The sequence below is a fragment of the Crocodylus porosus genome, unplaced genomic scaffold, assembly GCF_001723895.1.
Source record: "Crocodylus porosus isolate Cpor-Errol unplaced genomic scaffold, CroPor_comp1, whole genome shotgun sequence".
NCBI classification, from domain to species: domain Eukaryota; kingdom Metazoa; phylum Chordata; order Crocodylia; family Crocodylidae; genus Crocodylus; species Crocodylus porosus.
The window spans coordinates 4,508,599-4,532,006 of record NW_017728940.1 but is presented as its reverse complement, the minus strand read 5'-3'; the positions used below and the strand labels follow the sequence as shown (position 1 = coordinate 4,532,006).

Below are 23,408 nucleotides of genomic sequence, written 5' to 3'. Positions count from 1 at the left end.
TAGAAATGAACAGCCAAACCCAAAAGGTAATTACATAATTCATGGGACTGCAGACACAACGAGTCCTAGGGGAACTAAGCAATTCCTTCCAGTTCAGCAGCCAATATGGGGCAGCATATCTACACTCTAACCAAATGAGATAGTGAAGTATTTTAAAAAAGCCTGACTTGGTGAAAAGGATATGCAGCATGCACCGAGAAAACCAGCAAGGGATAACCTCAATTCAGATTTGAAAAATGCCTACATAAAATACACATTTATGGAAGTGCTCTTATTTTGCTCCATTCTGTGTCTCCATTTGACCCCCTGCATTATTACAGCGGATGTCTGGCAGTGCCCTGCTGTGCATTTATTGCTCACTAAATCCCCAAAAGTGACAACGACAACTTGCCAAGAAGCAGGTCAGACACAGTCCCTATACAGAAAGCTCACTCCACATGTACAGGGTTGCTGGTTGTAGCCATGTTGGTCTAAGGACACAGGCAGGCAAGGTCTGCATATTGAAAATTAGCTTCTTTTCTACGTTGGGGAGCACATCAGCAGAGTCTCCCTCTGTCTGAAGAAGGGCGTTTGTGCCCAGCAGCTTGCAAAGAACGTTTTTTCCAACTATGTAGTTGATCTAATAAAAGATAGCACTCCATACGTACAAACTTAAGACTATTTAAAATTTGTAATTAGGCCAGAGTATGTCATTATCTAGATAATGAACACAAGAGCCTGTTTCTCAAGACGAGTGCGGGCTGATAAGCAATTAGCACCTTATCAGTTAGTATGGAATGAAAAATGACACAAGCAGCAGAATGAATAAAGATGACAAAGTGGTGAAAAGAGAATGAGGTAGTGGGAAGAAAATAAGCCTAAACGGCTTTTATGGAGTGAAAGTTGTATAGCATCGCATACGAAATCTTCAGACTTCACACTGCAGAGACAATCCAGACTTACCCTGGTTTCTGAACACCCCCTTAATAAAGTCTTTTACCCCAGGTTTGGAGATGCAAATATTTTGGTGATACCAAGGGGGAGGGAGCAGAGGGAGGAGAACTGTGACAAAAGTAACATTCCCAGTAAGTTTGAGTCCTTAAGCCAATAGTTCCCAATCTTCTTTAGATTCAAGACGTTCCTCAGAAAATGCCAGTTCTTAAACTTAAGTTTTCACTCATTTTTTTTCATTATGGAAAATAAAAACAATTCTACCGCAAAGAACAGATAGACCACAACAGGTCAAAATGCTGACAACCATGGATTTCTATTCAAAATCCCTAGGTTTACCCTGCTAATCATTTATATATTTAACAGTGCTAATATTGCACAGCACCCTTAAAAGGACTTCACAGCACCCCAGGGTGCCCTGGCACCCTGGCTGAGAATCACTAGTTTAGGCAGGCACACAAAGCATCAAGTCTACTTCAAGATGACCTATACGTTTTTAAAATATTAAATAGGAAGATCCTTAGTTGTAACTACTGTCATAGGTCCACACAGGCACAATGAGTTGCTTATTTCATGCATTTTAATTTTCCATTGAATTAGTTAAAAAAAAAAAAAAAAAACAAAAAAACACAAAACTGAAGGGAGAAGATTAAAAAACAGAGTCAGTGCATTAGAACAGTATTTCAAAGAAAACCTGAAGATTAAGAGTTAAATCTTCAGAAAAAGCGGAGGCGATAAAGAAAAGTTTCTCTATGATTGTGTTGAATCAGCATTAGCTAACCTTATGGATGAACTGTTCTTTCATTCAAGGGCTTGGGAAACATTTTCAACATGCCAAAGGCTAAAAATATTACAGGATGTCCCATCACAATCTTTTCAGTGTTAGCAATAGAACAGAGAGTACGAGGTAGTAGATATCGAGTGGCCTTACGCTGGTGAGAAATCAAAGCATTTCTTTTTCTGTGAAGGTGGAGAGGCATTAACAGACAGTCCTTGTATAACTACATTAATAGCAAACAGTTACATTCAGCAGCTCTCTCATTCATAATGAGGCAAAATGGAGACAAAATGGCTGAAGACAGCAATCTGGACACAACCAGCCTGGTTTTCTGTTTATGAAAGAACAAGTTATGAAAAATGCTAAATTTCTGCATAGCAAAGAAGTTCTATTGTGGAGAATTTGGCTTCTAAACCAGTTTCTTGGTGATAATGCAAATAAGCCAGAAGTTTAGCTAGGTGTTTGGTTTTCAGGTTGAGTCTGTAGAATCAGAAGTTAGGGGGGGACTTTCCTTTTCCTTGTTAAATGGGGTCCAGATTCAAAGATGCTCAGAGACTGAGACACACAGAACAAATGTGCAACTTGATGTATTAAGATATGTTTTTCTTCAAGCCTAATTTGGGCCTGCATCTTCCTCAAAACTGGAGCCAATCAGACTTAAATTCACCTATAAAGTACAGTTTACAGATTTTTGGAAACTGGCAAACAAGAGAACATATATGATTGAGCAAGGAAGAGATCTTTGAAGTTGCAGCTTGGAAGTGTGCATATACACACACACACACACACACACACACACACGTACACACACACTTATGTAATCCCATTCTAACTCTTTTGTAAAGTCACCTGTGAGCCAGTGCCACCCTGTTCTTAGGCTATTTTTTAAGAAGGTAAGACCAGTTTATTCTACTTAAAAGTATTTAATTTCAGCGTGCAAGGAAACCCGCAGTTTGCCAAGTAGCTTAAACAGCCAAACAAGATGTAGTGGGGAACGAAGCTCTTATTGTAAAGACTTGGTAGTTCTTTCCATATGAGAAATCCAGGGGTCTCAACTATTATATTCAGACCGTAATACCTTTGTGGCTCTCAGCGAAAAATTAGAGTATCCCCGCTAGACTTACTCCTGATATCATTTTCAGCAAGACCTCCATTATGTAAATCCAATTATATCATTCCATTCCTTTTAAAATACTAGTTAGACCACATTTGAGTAACATAGTCCAGTGTGCTGCTCTCCATATGAAGAAAAATGTAGCAAAGCTCCAGAGAGCACAGCAGACTGAGCAGGTGAAAGGAAAGAAGCTTAAATGTGAAGAGGGATTGAAAAGAATGGGATTTAACTCTGAGACCGGAAACACTTAGGAAATGGCAGAACAAGTATTTACGCTAGCTAAGGGTTAGCAGAGTTATTCCTGATGACCCCAGAGGTTATCAAACAGATGGGGATTAAGGAGGTGCAGGGTTCAGTGAAAAGGGAACATATGCAAGAAGAATTCCAGGAACTACTTCACAGAGGGGGAATTCACAGAATGAATCTGCAGACAAACGGCCTTAATGGGTCATATTTATTTACGATATAATTCCACTGAAGTCAAACACTAGGAATGAAAATGATCCAATACATTTGAGAAGAAAACTTGTTCCACTTGGATGTCCAGTTAAAGGGGATTCATTTTTGTTCCTGGGTATAGCTGACCCCTTCTAGAGGGTAAATCTGATGGTTGGGGAAGCAACACAAGATTCCACTTTTTTTTTTTTTTAAAGCATGTGTCCCTCCTACAACAGCTCAGCCTGGCTAGAACATATCATTTTTTCAGAGGAAGAAGGTTCTTTTGCCCTCCCGAGTCCAAAAAGAATTTAAGAGTTAAAGCATTTAAAACAACAACATTTTGAGGTATCTTTCATAATACTTTTTGTTATCTTTGGTGCTTTGTTACTACAATATCTACACTTTTCATAGTAAATTAAAACTGATAATATCAACTCACCCTTTTACAAACATCCCAGTTACAATGCTATGTCCCATTTCTTATACTGCATGCAGCCTGCAAACTTTGTCTCAAAGTATTGGGCATTTTACATTACATACAGTAAGAAGTGCAGATCTATCAAATCATTCAATATAGGAGGGACCCAAGGCTGACTTTTAATCTTATTCTTACGCTATTATGCCAAAAAGTAAGGATGTCCAGATATCCCTTTTAGAGACAGGAATTGTGGTTAAACCACAGCTAGGGCTATTTCATTAGATGGCAATATGGTGACATGGAACTGCTCTATATTAAATTTAAGAATGTGGATACATCCAGGTCCATAGGATAAAGTTTTCCGTGTGGTCATATACTGAATTATGAGAATACTCTGTACAAATATATTACTACAGTTTTAACAAGGGGCTTGCTGGAAAGACACACAAAAAGGCAACTCAACAGTTCCCAGAGGAGAACATCATGTGACAGACTGTAACAGGAGGCTTGGTGTTCCTGCTACTTTAAGTGAAGGCATACTGCAAGTGGAGCAGTCTAGAGGTGCTGCAAGGGGCAATCAGGAGTTACATAACCCAAAAAGGGGCTAGGCTTACAGGATACAAGCCTAGAGCCTGAGCTGGGGCATGATCTGATTCTGGCAGCCAAGATGTGAAAAACTCCTGAACAGCAGGGCTGCAGCCAGGCTCCTGGCAAACACCTACGCTGGGATAAGGTGGTGGATGGTTGTGAGATCAAGGAGGATCAGGGACCTGTAGGCTGCAAAGGGAGAGAAGCAGAGTCAGTGACTCGTAGCCCAGGAGAAGCAAGTGGGGCCAAGGAGCCCTGAAGTCTCAACTGGCCTAGAAGCAGGCCCAGGAGCAGCCAAAGGTCCAGGACAGACCATAGCCAGAGACCTACAGGGTCAGGCACCCGCAGCCCAGAGAAGGTGGAGTCAGGGCCAGGGGTCCAGTGCCTCAGGAGAGGCAGGATCAGGGTCAGGGATCCAGGGCTGCACTCGGAAGCAGCCAAGCAGAAAAAAGTGCCCAGGTGTGAGCAGAGCCAGAGACAGTTCAATAGTGAACGATGACATCTGCAAGGTATGGGCATGGTGTAAGGGGTGGTTAGAGCCACGTTATATGCCCATAAGACAAAGTAGAGACACCTGAATACCAACATGGGATTGGAGAGCCCTGGGGCAGCCTCCCTTTCAAAAAATCTAAGAACAGAAAGGCATGGTAGACCAAGAGAAATGGAGCAAGCTGGAGGAGTGAGGGCAGAGCAAGGGGCTGAGCAGCCACCGGGGGGGATCGTGGCCACCCGTGGAACAAGTGCTTGTTACAAAGACACCCAAGACAACTGGGAAAGCAATTAGCTGTGGGTATCCTATATCATGTATCCAATGATCAAAGGGTGATAGAGCAGTAAAAGTGATTCATTCTTGGAGACAGGAAATGACCAAAGGAACATATAACATTTAAAGGACTGCACAAAGCAAGAAGAGAAAGAGACGGACAGACCAACTGACTAACCAAACTGAAGATAAATTAAGGGAAGAGACTGATCCTGACTCCAGCTGTCTCAGAGTTGGGAGAGGTACTATAAGAAGCTTTTTTCTACTAGCTCCTCCTATAGATGGAGAGACTATAGGCTAGATAAGCATAAAATCCCTTTTGCTGTTCTGTGATAACTAAACAACACTTTTCTGTAAGAAAGTCATTGTCACTGTCTACCACCACTGGCTCCTCTTGGACAGCAGAACTCAGGCCTGCCAAGGTAAATCTGGTTGATCATAACAGACTGCAATGTCACAGCCTGGCCTGAGAGGGAGAACCACATGACACAACCCAAACAGGAAGGCAAGAGCAAAAATTTGAGATAAGGGTGGGGAGCAAGGGGCAGAGCTGTAGTTCCCTGATAAATGAACTGTCCGTTCAATCATTTGTTTCTGAGAAGAGAATGAAAAGAATGCACAAGCCTTGGTCTCAAACGTTTCTCTTGCTAGTCTATTTTATCTGAAGAATTGTGTAAGCTAAAACTTCAAATCCAAGATGTCCTTGGTATAAGAATGCAGTGGGGAAGAGGAAGTTGAGGGGAAACAGATTAACAATATGGCTACAATATGACACATGAAAGGCACTCTACAAAATACTTCCAATGTAGTCTGACACACTGTTTTTAACTCAGATGCTCAGAACAGCAGAGGTTTCAGTAACACAATGGGGCTTACATGGCCCAGCTGTGGGAAATGAGTTACAAAGTAAATGTCAAATTAAAGCTGATATGGCGATGTAGTGGGGTCTAGAGCAGAAGGAGCTGCATTGCAGCCTAAGGCTGATACAATGGATATTACTATATACTTGATCACTGCATCAAAGCAGAAGCATCAAATAGTAGCGTGTAATAGATATAATCTCTATCTCCCGTTTGTTATAAATTAAAGTGAAACAGAAAAACAAAGAACAAGTTCTAGTTTCAGAGCTGGCAATTAAATATGATGGAATATGAGCCTGCATGTGGATGAAAATAGGTCATTTAGGTTTGGTCATGATATCAGTTCCTAACCCCTGTCCCCCACCCTAGCACTTTTTTTTTTTTTGGGGGGGGGAGAAAGACATGCAGAGGACAGGAAGAGAATGCTAGTTTGGTGGGGACAGGCCAGGGGACAAGAGGAGATCCACTTCAGAGAGCCAGGCAATTTAAATATGACCAGACTGGGGGCTGGACAGTAAGACATCCCCCTTCCTCACTGTAAAAACCACTCATGCTGCTGACAGACATGAAAAAAAAATTTCTTTACTGGAAGAGGCAGTGCATTAGTTCAACTTGGCTCCGCAGCATCTGTATAGATTGTGTGCTTCAGCAGCGTTCTTTGATGCTTTTATCTAAAGCTGATTTAGTTATAACACCAAAAAAGCCCCGCTGAAGTGCATAGATCTATATAGATGTTGGGCAAGCTGGATCAAATTACCACGATGCCTCTTCTGGCTGTGTGCTGGGCTCAGCATGGAGACATGGTAGGTTTAAAGTAAAGCTCTGTTGTGGGGTGGGGGTTATGTTTGTAAGCTGTCTCAATGCCTACATACTAGGATAGCAGGGACCTTAGAAATAACCAAGGTGAATTTATGAAACTAGCTTAAGGATAACTTGAAAAGTTGCATAAAGTTTTCCTGTTTCTCCCCAGAAACTGTACAAAACCCAGCCACCGCCCTTTTCCAAGCTACCGAGCTGCCTGCTCATTATTTTTCTTTATAGGTTAACATGTTCCCCGGAGTGATGTTTGTCACCTGGAACACACTTCTGCATCCAACTACAATAGGAGGAATAAACCTTGTACCTTTTTTCTTTTCTTCGAAGAACTGTCAGGCTGACTGGGCTTTTTATCTCCTTCACATTCTTCTGCTGCTTCCTCCTCTTCTGGTATCAGACTGTACTTGGTCCCTCCAGGCTGCATGAAACATTCTTTGGCAAAATGACCTGCAAAGCAATGTTTGAAAAGCGGGGGGAAGGGGGCGGGGAGAAAAAAAAAGTCAAACCCTTCCTTAGTGGGGAACTCCTTTCCAGGATCAACGTGAACATTCAAAATTAGACACCATTTCTATAGTGGTCATTTCAGTATGCCGATTTTAAAACTATAGAAATATCACTTGAAATGACATTACATCCTATCAAGACCAAAGGAATGCAGTGGGCGACTCCCCTTTATCATGGAGCTGCCTGGGCAGAACTCTTCCCTTCTCCATACTCCCTCGTCTGTCCCAACCACTCTATTATCTGGCTATTTAAAGTGTAAACTCCATAAAGCAGAGACTGTCTCACTATGCATTTATACAGTTCCCAGTCCAGTGGAGTTCTTGCAACACATCCTGACCCCAAATTCAGTCAGATGCACCTTTGAGAGAGACATTCAGGGGGTTCTCATACCTACAGAGGTGTTCTTCTGTCGCAAACTCCTCTCTGCTGTCTCTTGTTTGACCACTGAGACCAGAGTGAGATGCACATGCTTCCTGAGAATTCTTCAGATGTATGTAAATAGCTAAATAAGAAACCATACTTCAGCCTTGCTCCATCAGCAAAACTTTGTCTAAAGTTTCCTGGGTGTAAAGTGCTTTAGTCTGCCAGTGACTTAGCTTAGCAATGCAGGCTGAGAGTCTGGGAAAAGATCTTGGCTTGGACAAAAATGAAAGCTGAATTCTTAGAGCTTAGAGCTAAGATGCAGAGATAAAGAAAAATAATTGCTCTGATATTTTCTTTTGTTTGTTGAACCTTATATTTCTGTCTGTATCCCAACATACAGTTACTGATTTCTTAGGAGCGCTCATTTTTACAATAAATCCCTTTCCCATTCCTTATAGCTTACTTATTGCTGGTGGCAAGCATGATTTCAGAGCATTTCCCCATGCAGACAGGCCTCTTCTATGGAAGGAGGGGACGTGTAATTTCTGAGCACAAGAGCAGAAAAGGGCATGATCTTTCTAGCTGGCAAAATCTCTTCTGTCAAGAGCTGGCCGGACATGGGTGAGACAGGTAAAACTGAGATACCCTGGGCCAAAAAGTTGGCTCTGTGGCACATCTCAGTCTATTTTCAGCAGTCAAGTAGCAGACAGCTGAGGGGCCTGGAGCTGAAGGACACCCCCACTGGTGTGAGAGCTCCTTGTGAGCGTCTGTCAAAAGTGCATTTGACTGAATCTAGGGTTAGGGTAAATAATGAACTACAAAATACTTGCCCAGCACTCTCTGAAACTGCTGGATACTGATGGGGGTGACCATTACATCTATTTGATTTTGTTACACCATGTGCAGAGTACAAGAGCATTTGCTCATCAGTTGGAATAGCCTGTGTTAGTAACCCCACCTTGCATCTTTTACTCAAAAGGGACAGAGGAAAGGATTAGTACCTGCAACCAACTGAGGAAAACTAGGTCTAAGCTCATCTCAATGGTGTTTCCCCATCTCACAACTTTTGAATGATATCTTAAGTTAATTCTAACTTTTCAGGGAATGTTCTAAGCACAAATGGCCAGGAACCTGTTGATTGATTAAAAATTGAAAAGAACAGGAGGAAAAACAGGTTATACCTGGTGCCCCTACCATCTGGTTAGCAAAGCCAGCAGCTTTGACCACATGTCATTGTCTGTGCAACAGCACACTGACCGGGACAACTATTAGTTCCACATCTCCATTTCAGCTCTGCTCATTCTCCTATTTTAGCAGAAAATGGTGACTCTAAAATTTCTCCCCCAGGAATAAAGGACATAAGAAAGGTGAGGAGGCAGTAGGTGAATGAGGGACCCTGGCACAAAGAACAAACAAGGTAAACAAAAGCCCCAACACATACCGAAGGGGGAAAAAACAGAAACTACAGAACTCCTGAGCACAAGGGAATAGGTCTGGGACTTGTAGCAAGTCCCTGATATATTAGGAGAGAAGCATGTAGAGAAGATGCCATAATGTACTGAGCCTCTAATATGCATACAGTGCACATAGCTTGCAGAGGCCACAACCCTCTAGTACTTCAGAATAAAATAAAATAAAGATTTAGAATCTCCATTCAGGGGTTGTTTTGTGCTCCAGAGACAGGAGAGAATTTAGATACCATGCAAATGCAGGCTTTCAGGCAGTGTGGTATAGTGGCCAGATAACTGGACAGGAACTCAGAAGACAAAAGGTCTAGTCCTGCCTCTTCACTGGCTTGTTGGATGACCCAGGGCAAGTTGTATCATCTATCTGTTTCCTCCCTTGTGAAATGAGGATAAATAGTTCATTTTTGTGAAACACTGAAATAATCAGGCCTATATGATCAACAGGCATTTAACATGTAATTTAGAAGAAAAACATGCTTTGATTCATTTAGAGATGGACAAACATATTTTAACTACTTTATGAAGGGACACCATCAGCTGTTCCAATCTAGCTATATGGCTGCTACAGGAGCATGCAGACAACAAATTAGCTAGGCCTTTGAACCTAAATGAAGTAGGGCGATAGCTGGGAGCAGTTTTGCTACATTTGTAGTGCAACAGAACCAAACATGATGAAGCTGTTACTTCATAACAGCTTATACTGGCATCCTTTGATATCTATAAAACTATTATATCTGTCTATTCTATGCTGTGAGTCAACCATAGCTCTGTTGAGTATGTTTGCATGCATGTTTATTATACATAAAACATAATGCTTGGAAACTGAACCCAAGTAGACCTGATCCACTTTACAACACTATGAAAATAGCATCTCATTTCCTCCCCTGAATTTCAGGCATTTAAATTACTGTTAGCAAAGCTTTCATTATTAAGTGCAGCAATAAGAAGTGTTACACTGCACATGTCCTTTAATATTCAATGTTTAATATTCACTCATTAAGCAACCTGGGGATAGCGAATATAAACCCTCTTAAGTCACCTGTGTTAATCAGGCAAAACAAATATCCTGGTGTCTGAACAGAAAGATATAGCAGAGACTTGCCAGGACAGGGGCTTCAAGCAACAAAGGGAGCATAAAGCAGAGGGCTTAAATCAATGTCAAGGAAGCCTCTTAAGTGACACTAAAGTCATAAAAATAACAATTGAAAACCAGCTTTGTTCTGAATCTGCCCCAGAGATAACAATTTACAGATCAATTGCTGAGCTCTAAAAACAGCTCCTGCCAACACAGATTGCCTGGCCATTAGGGATGGAACAAAACCATTGAAAATATATATCTGAACTAGGTAGGGATGTAACATAAAAGAAGGCTTTCTAGCAGCATTTGGCTATCTTCACTGGCCGGGGATCCATCTTTATTAACAGAAAGTATGTTTAAGCCCATGCTTATTAACTTTTCCTAGCACAGCATGAAGTCCAACACAATCATTATCTAATGACCAACACGAGATAAAGTAGGGCAGGATACAAATCCCACATGTAATCAGCATCTTTAACTGAGAGCTAATGTTGCTGGACTACAGACTACATCAACAACACCACGACAAATCACAGCAAATTAAGAAAATCATCTGTTAAACCAAGATTCACTTCCTCCACAACCCCAACACAAAAACCTTCCTCTTAAACTTGCTCATTTTTTATTCTAAAGCAACCATTTACATGCATCCTGTTCTTACTAAGTGATGGAACTAAACTGTTCCATTTGTTTCCCTTGGCATAGGCATGAAGAGATGAAACAATTAAAGCAGCTAAAGGAGGAAGGGTTAGCTGAATTTGTTGTTACTGTTTTTATCTATCTGCTCTATCCTGGGAAATGGAAATCTAAACTGCAATAAAGTACTCTGTTTCTTTCAGTGGTAAATCACTGCAGTTCAGCTTCACTTACTGTGGGACAGGAGCAAACAGATGAAACTAATACCTACAAAACAGCCGATACAGGCTCATGACCTGTAAGTCCCCTCCATCATTTAAAGCAGTATAACTATGGGTGTGGACAGGTTGGTTAAGTGGTGAAGAGGGCAAAAAGTCTCATTTTCTTAACTGCACAATAAAAAAACAGTATCTTATCTGTGAAACACTGTACTATATGTGGAAGAGAAAAATGAACTTCAAAAAAAATTTAGATAAGTAGCAAATATCAAAACAGATGAAATTACAAGTGTTTTATCTGCAAGGGGTTAGGCAACATCAGATACAAAAATAATAGGAAAAAAAAATACAGCTCTTCCCTGTTACCCAAGTTTGTAAACTACAGTCAATCTTTAAAGCAAGAAAGAAGGAAATAGTGTTTCAACTATAGTCACTTTCTGGCTATAGCAGACAAAAACAAGAGCACAATACCACAAAAATGAGTATACAAGCATACCTTTGCAACCACACTTCTTGCAAGTGGTGTTCAAAACAGCTTCAAGGGTGATCTTTTGACTAGTGTAGTCTCTGAATGAACGTTTCTTCCGTTCATCTTGTCTGGAAAAACAAGAGATTATTTTTACCTATGGTCTTGCTTATGTTCAATTTCCTGTATTAGCTTGGAAACTTTTGTCTGAGTTTTCAAACAGTTGCTTAAAGACAAACATTTAAATCCACAGCTGGCATCTAAAAGGTAATGTTCTACTTAATGCAGCTGAGGAAGTACTTGGTAGGAATAAGGCACAGAAAACTAATATAATGTCCGCTTGTTTGTTTCTGGGTAAAATAGGTTACACTTCACTATTAATTTACAAAATTTAGGCAACTTGTATAGCCAGCTTGTATAAAGCCATTGTTCTCAAAGCTACCTCACAGATACTCAACCTTAACACAGTTACAGATGCATGTTAACCAGAGTGAAATAATTAAATAGAGCCACAGTAAAGAGCAAGCAAGGAGACTTTGATGCATCTGTCCAATTTAGTAGGGCTGCATGTTAACAATAAAATCAAACCCAAACCCACAGTGGTAGCATGAATACAGCCTTCAGGATATGAAGAAAGATACCTCAAAAGTGTCATTAGGAAAAATAATATTTTGCTGTCAAATACGAGGTTTGGGACCTGCCTGCAGTGCTTTGTGCACAGGCTGGCAGGGACTGACAACAGGACTGAGCGAACATTTTTTGGTGATGTCTCCACCTACGTCACAAATGGGCTGGAGGGATAATTGGTCCTAACCCTTCAATGGCAGGAGAAATGGGTCACATTGTATCAGGGGAGCAGGGAACTACAGAGAGGAAAGTGTGAACAAGAGCAATCTGGCCAGCTTGTTATATCCAGCTCAGGAGATTTACCTACTCAAGGGAAACATTGTTTGGGTCTAGGTCCTTTCCTGTTCCTTGGTTGACAGCCTTCATAGAAAGAGACAGCTTCAACTTGTCATCTTTCATCTGAAAGAAACAAACACGTAGGGAGAAAGACAGCAGTGTTAATTACCACTAGGGACCACAAAGAAATCTGTCACCTAGCACAGAAATGTGTGCTATTCTGGTACAGATCTACATCAACATGTTTATCATAACAAACGTATTTCAGTTGTACTTACAACTGGTAGCACTGTCAATATACTCAAGTCCATTAACTTATCTCAGGAAAAAAAAAACCATACGCGAATGATCAATTTTGCCATTTTTAATTATAGCCAGGGGAAAAGGTGCAAGATGACTCTTAAATGGGATATTAAATAACCTGCCCACAAGAAAAGTTGCTTCCTGGACTAGACAGTTTGTGGTTGTCTTCTTCTCTGAGACTTTATATCCCTTACACCTTTGTATACCCTTACATAACTGGGAATATTCTAATTATCTGTATTAAAGGCTTATACTTTTCCAAATCCTAATAAACTCCTGATCTTCGTATTAGCTCACAGGAGTGGGTTTCATGTAGTATGTGACCTTTTAACATATTTACTTGAATATAAGGCAAGGTGTCATACCCCACCTCCCTCCCACAATTCATCACATGGGGGGGAAAAAACCTCTCATCATACATTAGAGTACAGGCCAGGCAAGCAGCTACTGCAGTTCCAGGGGGTGGCCAGAGTGGTGCATGTGGCTATAGGGTCCATGGCAGAGCACAAGTAAGGGGTGCTTGGAGGAACATGGGGGAGGGGAAGGGCAGAGGGGGATTCCAGGGGAAGGGATAAGCACAGCAAAACAAGTAGGAACAGGGACACAAGTGCAAGGAAACAGCACAGGGGAAAGGACATGAGGAGCACCCCTTGTTCCATGGTCCCCCCACACGCATACCCTTCACCAATGCTCCTCCCTGTATCCCATATGGGGAAAGGGCTCACGGTGCAGGGGGAAGCAATGGGAAACAATATGTAGTCACAGCACATGGGGAAGAGGCACATGGTCCTGGGCAGGGGTGGCAGAAGGAATATGAGTGAAGGAATGCATGGAATGAGCAGAATGCAGGGAAAGGGGTTTGTAGGGTACAGGTGAAGTGGAGTGTGGAGCAAGAGGCAGGGAAGGGGCATGCAGCACAGGGAGAGCATAGGGAAGGGGTGCAGAGAGCAACAGGGTTGCTGCTACAGCTCCACACACAACCACACTGGGCCTGGAGGCCAAAGCTGGAGCCTGGCCTGGCTGGTGCTCCATGTCCCCAGCAGAGACAGCGCAAAAGAAGCTGCAAAAGTACGGAGGAGAAGGGCAGGCACAAAAGGGGGACACAATTGATAGGCAGGAGAAGGCACAGGGTGCAGGGACGAAGGGGGGCAACAAAGGGCATGGGGCAGGCTGCCTGCCCCTGCTCCTGGCTGCTGCTTTCTCTGCTACTACTTTCCCTGTTGCACCAGTAGGAAGAAATGAATTTAAGGGGACCTTCCAATAAGTAGATTCTGGACAAGAAAGATTAAACCAACTTTATAAATTTTCCGTGTCTACAACTGAATAACTGGGGGGCCGTTTTAAATTCAGGGTAATCTTAGATTCAAGTAAATATGGTAGATGCTCACCGAGGAGCATCATTAGTGTGTGATCTGTAACTGTGCAGACTACAGTGCAGCCCTGGTCGAACTAAGTTTGCAGTCAAGCCAAATCTTGGAGGTATATTTCATTATCTGTTCACAAAATGCACATTCAAACAGAATCACAATGGTAAGTAATGCTTCAGTAAGTTGTTCTACCCTTATTATCCATCTTCCCTTCACCTCCCAAAGAAAAGCAAGGAGCTCAACAATTCAGAAGGTATGTTTTATAAAGAATAAAAAAGCCGATGAGGACAAAGGTTACAATTTTCTAGAGGGGCTTACATGCCAGTAGGAAGGCTAAAAATTGTAAGAAGTGAGCTTTGAAGGATTTAACACCTTTCTTTTTTGCTTCTTTAGGACATATAAATAAGGTTTGCTGAAAAACCACTGGGGGGAAAAATGATTTTGTTCTCTGTCTGATATTCTCCAATTTCTGAAAGATCTGCAGATAGCTTAACAATGGTAGCTCTCAGGCTCTCAAAGGGAAGGGGTTGTTGAATTTGTGTAACAACCTTTTCCAAAGTGTGAACCATTTAAAATAGTCAGTTCTGCTTTAAAATTCCTTTAAAAAAAAAAAAAAAGTCTGATTAGTGACCAAAATCCTTTCTACATAGGCTTGGTCAACACTTACTCTTTCAGTTCTTACAATATTGTCATTTTAGCAGCTCTCCAGTCAGTCTCTATGTTTTAATACAGAAGTAATATCTAACAATCTGTCACTAGACAAGCACAACCCTTAAAAAATTAACACGGCACAGATCTCTCAGCAAACTTCCTGTACAAAAAGCAGCAAAAAGGTACAAGTCATATTTTTTAAAATTCTGCAAATCACCTTTAGCAGAATTAAAGGAATATATTATTCTCTCAAGCAGAATTAAGAGAATTCTCCATTTTTGCCAGGAATGAACCCACTGTCCTTTCTAGTAGCCATATCACACCTTTTCTTCTTATAAATCCTAAAATACCTTCATAGATTATAAATTTACCATACAGAAGTAATGGAGCTACTCAGCAGGTAAAAGTTTAACCAATGAACAACAGGCTACACTTTTAACATGCAGAGAAAGAAAAGAGACATTTTTACCAAGATACGATTCCTAATCTGATGCTATACAATGCCATACAATACAGATAAAAGATTATTTATTTAGATCTCATCTGAAACAGATTATGGTTCATCTGATTTTACACCAGATCCTATCGTGAACCAGGGAAAGTTAGAGACCTAAGCTTCTACTAACACGAATACTATTAGATTGTAGTTGTAAAATTCTTCTCAGTAACAAAATTGCTTAAGACATCAGGATTGACTTTACCTCTTTGCCAATAAGTTTCACCCACACTTTGTCTCCAATATCCACCATCTCTGAGGGCTTATCCACACGGCAGGATGACATGTGGGTTTTATGAACAAGACCTATAAGTAGTTTTGAGGGAATAAAACACATTATTGGTTGAACAAATATTGTCCTCTAGGAGACAGCAACAAATCCAGGAATACACTTAAGCAGAATGAAATATCTGGCTCTTTCACCAGTGCAAACATACAGAATGAAGATTTAAGTAGGTAATCGAGTCTGATTTGATCATCTTTTAAAATTATATATAAACAAAATGCAGCTATCGAAACCCCCAAATCCATTCCAGACTCACAAAACACCATACATCTCAGAACATCTCAGAGGAGAATAGTTCTCGTCAAAAGAGAATCCAACAATTTAAATATATGCTCAATTTGTCCCAATATCAAAAACGCTTAAGGTAATTTCCTCCAAGAACCTGATCTGCAGCCTGTGCGTGCATCAAGATGTATGCAGAACTTGTGTTCCGATTCAACAATGAGCTGCGTGAAGACAAGATACTTGCAGCAACCAAGAGCTGACTCATTTGATTCAGAACTCCTGATGACATCAAGAAGATATATCCTAAGGGCTGCAGGACTGGGTATCAGTTGCACTAAATAATGTCAACAACTCTTAAGTGAAAAACAAACTCTCATGGGAGAAGAAAAATAGAAGGTTATTTATTTTAGATCTTATAGTGCTACTGGTCCAAAAGATAACTCCTGGAAGCAGTGCCTTTTTACTCGTGTTATTTGGCTGCTCTATGAGAGTGTTCACTTAACAGACACTCATTAGCATCCATTCTGTCAATTCAGCAGAGCCGACACAGCTGTGGAAGAACAAGCAGTTCATTTCAAGGCTCGACAGCATAATTCTTAGCTGGTAATGCCAAAGCTATTAAGAATCCCTACTGTTTGAGGACCCTCACTTAGGCTTGAAGGCTCAAAAAAAAGATCTTCCTTTAACTGGAATAAACCATATACATTTATTCTGAGACTCAAACAAATGAAACTATAACCTCACCTTGCCAGTTAAGTTATTGTACAGAGCATAAACCATACCTCAGTGGGATACCACCAATTTCTCCAGCTGAAAGTTTTCTACTTACTATCAGTATAAACAGTACCCTCTAACTCCAATTCAAAACTAGAAGGAAAAAAATAAATCTCCTCCAGCCCCTTTTTTATTTCATGCATTTGACAGTCCTGCCTGCACAGCAAGATCCTCTATTTCCTCTGCATAGCTTATTTAATCTATTTGTGCAAGTCTTACATATTAACAGGCAGAAACAACATTAAAACTAAACAGAAAAGCCTAGACCTTTTTTTGTTTTAATTGCAGGGGCACTTGAGGCAAAAATCAATGACTGATCAACACTGTTTTCCTTCTACCTCCAAATTCCATTTCACTGGGGAAATAAACTATTCAGGATCATGAATCTGTAAGAAAGGGCTGTTTCTGCCTAGTGCCTTATAATGTCTCGCAATGACATCTTGCAATTACCAAGAAATGCACTTGTTCTTATTTGAGCAATGTTAAATGAGTGTTTTTAGCATTAATGGAAACAGTAGGCACAGTACCAGCACCATAATATCTGGACTCCTAAATGCCTCTGCTTAGGCTTAAGATCTCACTTAAAAATAAAAATAAATAAATAAATAAATAATCAATCATCAGCTCTCTCTAACTGAAATCTAGTTTTCCTAGCTAACCAGTAAATCAAATAGGCAGATGCAGGCAACAGGCAGATTTTCAGTTTTCTAAAAGCTGCCAAGTCCTTCAGCAAAGAGATAATTGTATGAATTAATCAAACCAGCATGGAACTAAGTCTGGAGAAACAAACCTTGTTTTCTGCAGCCTGGAATTTTTATAAATGCTCCATATTCTGTTACAGTAGCAACCTAAAAGAAAAATCAATATAAGCACAGACTGAAAGATCTTGTTTATTACACCAATTTTCTCTTTCATTTAATAATTTCCTTCACTACCATTCTCTTTCTCCTCCTTTACTTGGTTTGTGTAGTTACTAATCTACTTTTTGCTAAACTACATCAGAGTATATGCTTTTGAAACAAGGAAAAGTATAACATTTTCTTGCATGTCCTGGAATACAATATGCACCTTGTTTGCAAAGTTAGAATATTAGGGGAAAAATGTTTTTTCCAGGGTTATGGCTACATAGAGCAAGGACATGACAATTTTAAAAGAAGTGACCTGCCTTCCCTTTCCTGCTCAACTAATGCTGAAATCCTAGCTGTTCTGAAGACTGGTATCAATGCGTTGATCTGTAGTTTTAAAAAGAGCTAAAGTGTTTCCAGGGCTGTGAAATAGCCCTCCCTCCTCAAGCTCTGACAATGGCCAGAGAGGATTGACTGCAGCCCTCAGCAGCTCACCAAAACTCCTTAAATGGCCCTCCAGCTCAAATAATTGCCCACCCCTTCTTCCAATGCCAGTGGATGAAGAATACACTAAGGTTACAGACAGACATAACACTTAAACTGTTTTTAAATGTGGTTTAAACTGCAAGCATTCAGATGCACAAGCCAATTTAGAATGGTTTAAAGCTCATGGGAAAAAAAAAAAATCAGGTACTATTCTGAATGGATCCTCTTTGAACTGGCTTGGGGTTATTTGCCGACACCAAGCTTTCTATGACTAGTGTCTGGTCAGTCCTCCAGACATCATACACTGTACCACTCCTCAGCTCCCCCACCCCAGCACTCAACCCCCACAGAGCAACTGGCTACTCTGGTATGCAGCCAGAACTTTATTGCCCTAACCAATAGTCCCTGCATTTGATCCAGTCTATGCCATCACAGGCTAATTCTGGCTGAAGGAGGGGTCAGGGATCAGGTATGTAAGGGAATACCTCTGCTCCTGGGTTTCCAGAGAGGCCATCCAATGTGTCTGCAAATTTTGAACAGTACTTTTCCTCCAAGCCACTTGTCAGTTTTATTCCATCAGTGACAACTGACCAAGTTCTGGCGGCAATCCAAGTTGATCTGGGTGTCGATGGGGAGGGAACGATGGCTAGAGGGGGTATCACTACTTCTGCATTTCCAGGGGCTGCCCAGTCTCAGTGTGTTTAACAGCACTTTCGCCCCAGGAAACTGGTCACAATTCCATTCCATTTTCAGCAACTAACATGGAAAACTTGAAAAGCCCACCAGAGCACCCAGCATCCTGGGGAACCTGCAAGCAGAGGTACCCCTTCCATCTACCTAGCCACCTCAAATCAGCCTGCAATGGCCCAAATGGAAAGAGACTGATAGGCAGGTTAGGGCAAAATTGTTGCTTCAAATCTGTGGAGAACCTGGGCAAGCCCAGAATATCCAGCTCCCTAGGACCAAGAAGCAAGGCAGACACCTCCTTCCTACCTGGCCACCCCTCAGGAAAATGTTCTTAATGCAGTATCTTGGGCCAGAGACCTTACAGCCCTCTAGATCACCCAGCCCCTGAGAGAGGAGAATAAGGCATCCTGGTATCTCCCCCCTACTCCCTCTCAACTGGCCTCCCCTCCTTCCCAAAGGAACCTGTGACGTACCAAACACTGGAACAGTACCAGGAATTGAAATAAATACATGAATATCTTGGAAGAACATGCTCCTGGGAGGAAAGCAGCCAGTCAGGGTCCCACCACACAGATTTTGGTAATATGCAGGAATTATCTTTCTTGAACTCAATTGCTCTTTATTGAAACTCCATGTCAGTGAGAGAAGAATTAGAAAATTGCAGTTATGGGCAACTGAATTCTTCTTCTTCCCTGGCATCCACACAATCAGGGTCTTCCCTTCCCTACGCAGGGGATACTGGGCCACTTGCTCCAGGATGGGTATAAATTACCACCAGGAGCCATAGTGACAGCACTCATGCCTAAAAAGGTGACTGTTCCACCTGGAACCTGTGTCGGTATGTGCATGGACAATTCTAAACCAGGACAATTGTGAACAGATTCCCAAATCAGTTTGTGGAATAGACCAAGTGTTATGTCTGCCTGCACCTTAAACTCTACCCCTTCTTTTCTCTTTAGTATTTGGAGATGGGTTCTTCCAATGACAATTTTCAAACAATGTCAGGTCAGTTTTAATTTTTTTTTTTATTAGAAAAATATGAAGGGAACTGCACGTTTTGGTGTTAAACTCAGTCACTAACAGCTGGAGCGAGCCCTTTGTAGTACACTAAAAGCCCTATTATCCAACAAGTGGGGAATGGGGGGTGCCAGGTATCTAAAAATTCAGATTACCTGAGGTTGGCAGTTTTTGGCTGGACACAGAGCAGCAGCAGCGCAGGGTGGATGTTTCAGCCAGATGCAGACTGGTGGAAGCACAGGATGGCAAGGGGTGGTGGCAGCCACCACGTGCAAGCTTTCCCCCCCCGTCCTCCCAGCCGGCTGGAAAAATCCAGTTAATACAGTATTCTGGCTAGTAGAATGCCAGATACCGGGGCTTTTACTGTACACTAGCAAGAATGACAGGGGGTGGAGGGGCAGGGGTCTGGGATGGAGTGCCACTACCTAATGCCCCATGCCACCACTGTTCTGCCTATTGCAGGGAGTGGGATGAGGGAGCCGAGGCCAGTGCTGCTGGCCTCGGCTTCTCCGCCCCCTGTCCAGTCCTCGGCCCAGCTTGCAGGGAGCAGGGTGGGGTAGCAGAGGCCTTGGCTCCCCCCAGCCCTGCTCTGTTCAGTTCTCCATGCTTGGAACACCCCGATAGGCTGACAAACAGCCAATCAGAGTGCAAATAAAGTATGACAGACAGACAGACTTAGGCTTTTATAAATATTAGAATAGTTCAGAACTCCAGGTTGCAACAGACTGCACGCTGGATTTAATAGCTGCTATCAGCTTTTAATAGCTAAAGTCACATTGTCTCACAGCATGAGGCAAAATAGAAAGCTTTATCCCCACGCTCCAAATGGCACCAAAATTAAAACAATAACATTTTCAAGATCTCTCTCAAATTTGAGTCAAAAGATTAAAGATTTGCATGAGGAAATCATCATCTCGAAAATCTCTGGATACATATTTTCCTGCTGGATAAGAAAACTCTCATTTAGGAAAACACAATTTAGCTAATCGTCTTAAAATAGCAGTCATTACTCCTTAAGAAGAGAGGGTTTTCTATTAGCAATGCAGTTTTCTTATAGTTTTATTTGGATGATATCTAAGGAAATAAGCAAGTCAACAGCTCAAACCACCACCACAAAACATAGTATAGTAAATATTTACAATACTAAGTATTAATTAGTTCCTATATTTTTCTTCAGCTTCTGGACCTGTGAAGGTGCTGCATTGTCAGCACTGAAACTTATTTGTAAATTGAAGTCCTCTCTTTGTCCACAGTACAGGATCTTCATAAACAAATTCCCTTCACCGACATGCATTTATTCTAAACTGAGAGAGAAATCTCTCTCTCAGTATCCTGTGCCTGCCTTATCTTCATACTGAAAATGCTAAGACAAGATTCAAGTGCATATCTGTAATGGTAATAACATCCATAAATATAGCTCTCTCTTAATAAGACTAGACTGACACAAGAGCAGATGATTTTACATAGGCTATCTAGCTACTTCTACATCTGTTTGCTTTCCCACTGGTAACCAAGGATAACTCTGAACTGGAAATTTAAAAAGGGAAAGACCCATAGCTACCCCTAGTATCCCAAGTCATTCATGCCTTCCCTATTTTTGTCTAACTCTAAGCAGTGACAATACATACCTCTCCTTGGAAAATTTCATAGAGTTCAGGCAATGTCTCCATGGTCTCAAATCTCACAGACTTCATTAGGGAAGTTCTCTCAGAAGTATGCACTCCAAAATTCATTCCTATTCTTCCATCTGACTTCAGTTTCATTCAATAGATGGTATTCCTCTGTGGAGCGACCACATTCATAACTGAAATGCACAGACAACTCATGGAAAAATATTGTCCTAAATGATTAAAATAGCACATATGGAAGCCTTTTTGGAAAGTTTACATGCACACTTTGGTATGATTGCAATACAATTTGGTTTCTGAAAACCCCATCACTGTAATGGGATTACCTTGTACAATATAGCAGTAAATGTCAGTGGGTAAGGAATGAGCCCAGTGACCAGGGTTCTTTTTACTAGTGCTGTCAATAGTTTACAGCAATGGTGGTCAACCTTTTTGGCAGGCATGCCACAAATCTGGTCCGCACCCTTCCCAATCTGCTATTGTGCTACTATCCCCTGCCCGACCTGCACTGTTGCAGCACAGGTAGCCTCTGCATGTAGAGGTTGGCCAATCCTGGTTCGCTACATGAAAAACAAGCAAGTCACTAATACACCTGCGTACCTCCTTCCTATGAAAAGGGAATACAACATTACCCTCTTCTGGGGAGCTCTCTGAAGCATCTGAACAATAAGTGTCATATACACAGGACCAAGCTAGAGAGTGCAGTCGTATCCCCCTTCAGCTGCGTAGTGCATGTGCAGTGAGTCAGTTCTCTGAGCTCAGCCACTTGTCAGTACAGAGGCTGGAGGAGCTTGCACTGACATGGCTCTGGAACCCAGGGATGAACACTACTGCTTACCTCCTCCACACTGCTGATTTTGGTGGCAGGCAAGGGGGTGAGTGAGGTAAGCAATGGCAGCATTCACCCCATAGGTTCTGGGGCGGTATTGATGAGCCACAGCCCCATGATCCACCCATGTACAGATATTCTAAGGTTTATTGTACACAGTGAAATGCAACATAGAGTTTACCCACAGCTGGAAAATGGATCTGGTAACTTGTAAGCTTTGCCCACCTGTTTTAAAAGCCACTAGTCCCATCTATTTATAGTTTCCTACTACCTATAGCACAAGACTATCAAAGGCATATTTGGGGAATCACTGTTAAAAAACACTTACCAGGAGACACTGCAGAGACTATCTTGTAAAAAAAGGGGTGGGCAAAACGCGGGATCCAGCTGGGAGCTGAATTCTATTTCCCAGAAGCCCCCACCCATGTGGCTGGGGTCAGTTTCCATGGAGACCCCAACAGCAGCCACTCTGTAAAGGTTCCCATGGAAACTGGGCCCAGCAGTGCTGGGTGCAAAGCTGCTCTGGAGCCCAGTTAAAGACCATGGCTCTGCCCTGCCTCCAGACCCCACTGTCACTGCTGCAAGATCCTAAAGCTACTCTGGAGCCCAGGTGCACCCTGCCAGCAGGGGCAGCTATAGACACCCCAAAATGCCCCATAGTCCCCCCTCCAAGATGCACAGGCAGCAGCAGCTGAGCTCGCACTGCTGCTGCCCACAGCGCAGCTCCCTTCAAAAAGAGGCTGGCACTGCCATTCCTGCTAGCACTTCACGGGCTGGTCTTCCTGGAAACCTCAGCCCACCTATCTTGGCTGCTGTGGGAGTCTCCATGGAAACTGGCCCCTGCACAGGCAGGGGCTCGTGAGAAATGGAGTCCACTCCCAGGTGGAACTGGCCCAGGGGCCAGACTCACCTGCCCACGCTGTAAAGGCATTGAAAAGACAACTGGCAGCCATATCACCCCCTCTCACTTCCCTAAATAACATTCTTCTAATATTTGATGCTTGTTCCTTACTGTTCCTTGAACTATACCTAAACCCAGGCTATCAGGGCTTTTTGTTGTGTGGGGGGGTTTTTTTTTGTAATATAAGGACATTTTAATATCTTTTACTGGACCACCTGCCTAGATAGATCCGGGGCAGGGTAGTGCATGCACCTCCCTGACTCAACGGGTGTAGCTGGGAAAGATGTTGGACAAACTTTTGGACACAAAGCGCCCTGGGGGGTGATTCAGGAGTAAGGGGCAAAGGCTGGGCACGGGCACAGAGCTGCCCTCTCCCCTCCCACAGGTGTCATCTTTTTGGTTGCTAGAAATACCGGCGGGTTTTGGAGATTTTTTTTTTAATAGAGTGGGGGGGAAAAAAAAAAAATCAACCCTTCCCCCACCGCTGGGACGAGAAGACGAGCTGAGTTTTAAGTCACCACCCGAGTCACAGCAACTGTGCGTCAAGCATGGAAAAGGACGTGCAGCCTGGGCT

General features: G+C 42.1%; 1 protein-coding gene across 2 annotated transcripts in view; it reads right to left on the bottom strand.

Annotated features, from left to right (window-relative positions):
* Positions 1–23,408, bottom strand: part of ZCCHC17 (zinc finger CCHC-type containing 17) — a 30,002-nt gene that overhangs the window by 6,401 nt on the left and 193 nt on the right. The window contains exons 2-7 of one of the 2 annotated variants that reach the window (XM_019548031.1): positions 21,105–21,257; positions 17,232–17,289; positions 15,362–15,462; positions 12,371–12,462; positions 11,467–11,567; positions 7,013–7,152 (exon numbers count right to left, since the gene is read on the bottom strand). In XM_019548031.1, coding sequence (XP_019403576.1) covers positions 7,013–7,152; positions 11,467–11,567; positions 12,371–12,462; positions 15,362–15,462; positions 17,232–17,289; positions 21,105–21,239 — 627 coding nt within the window. In that variant the 5' untranslated portion in view covers positions 21,240–21,257. Of the gene's footprint in view, positions 1–7,012; positions 7,153–11,466; positions 11,568–12,370; positions 12,463–15,361; positions 15,463–17,231; positions 17,290–21,104; positions 21,281–23,408 lie in introns of both variants that reach the window. The other variant, XM_019548029.1, reaches the window with a different exon arrangement.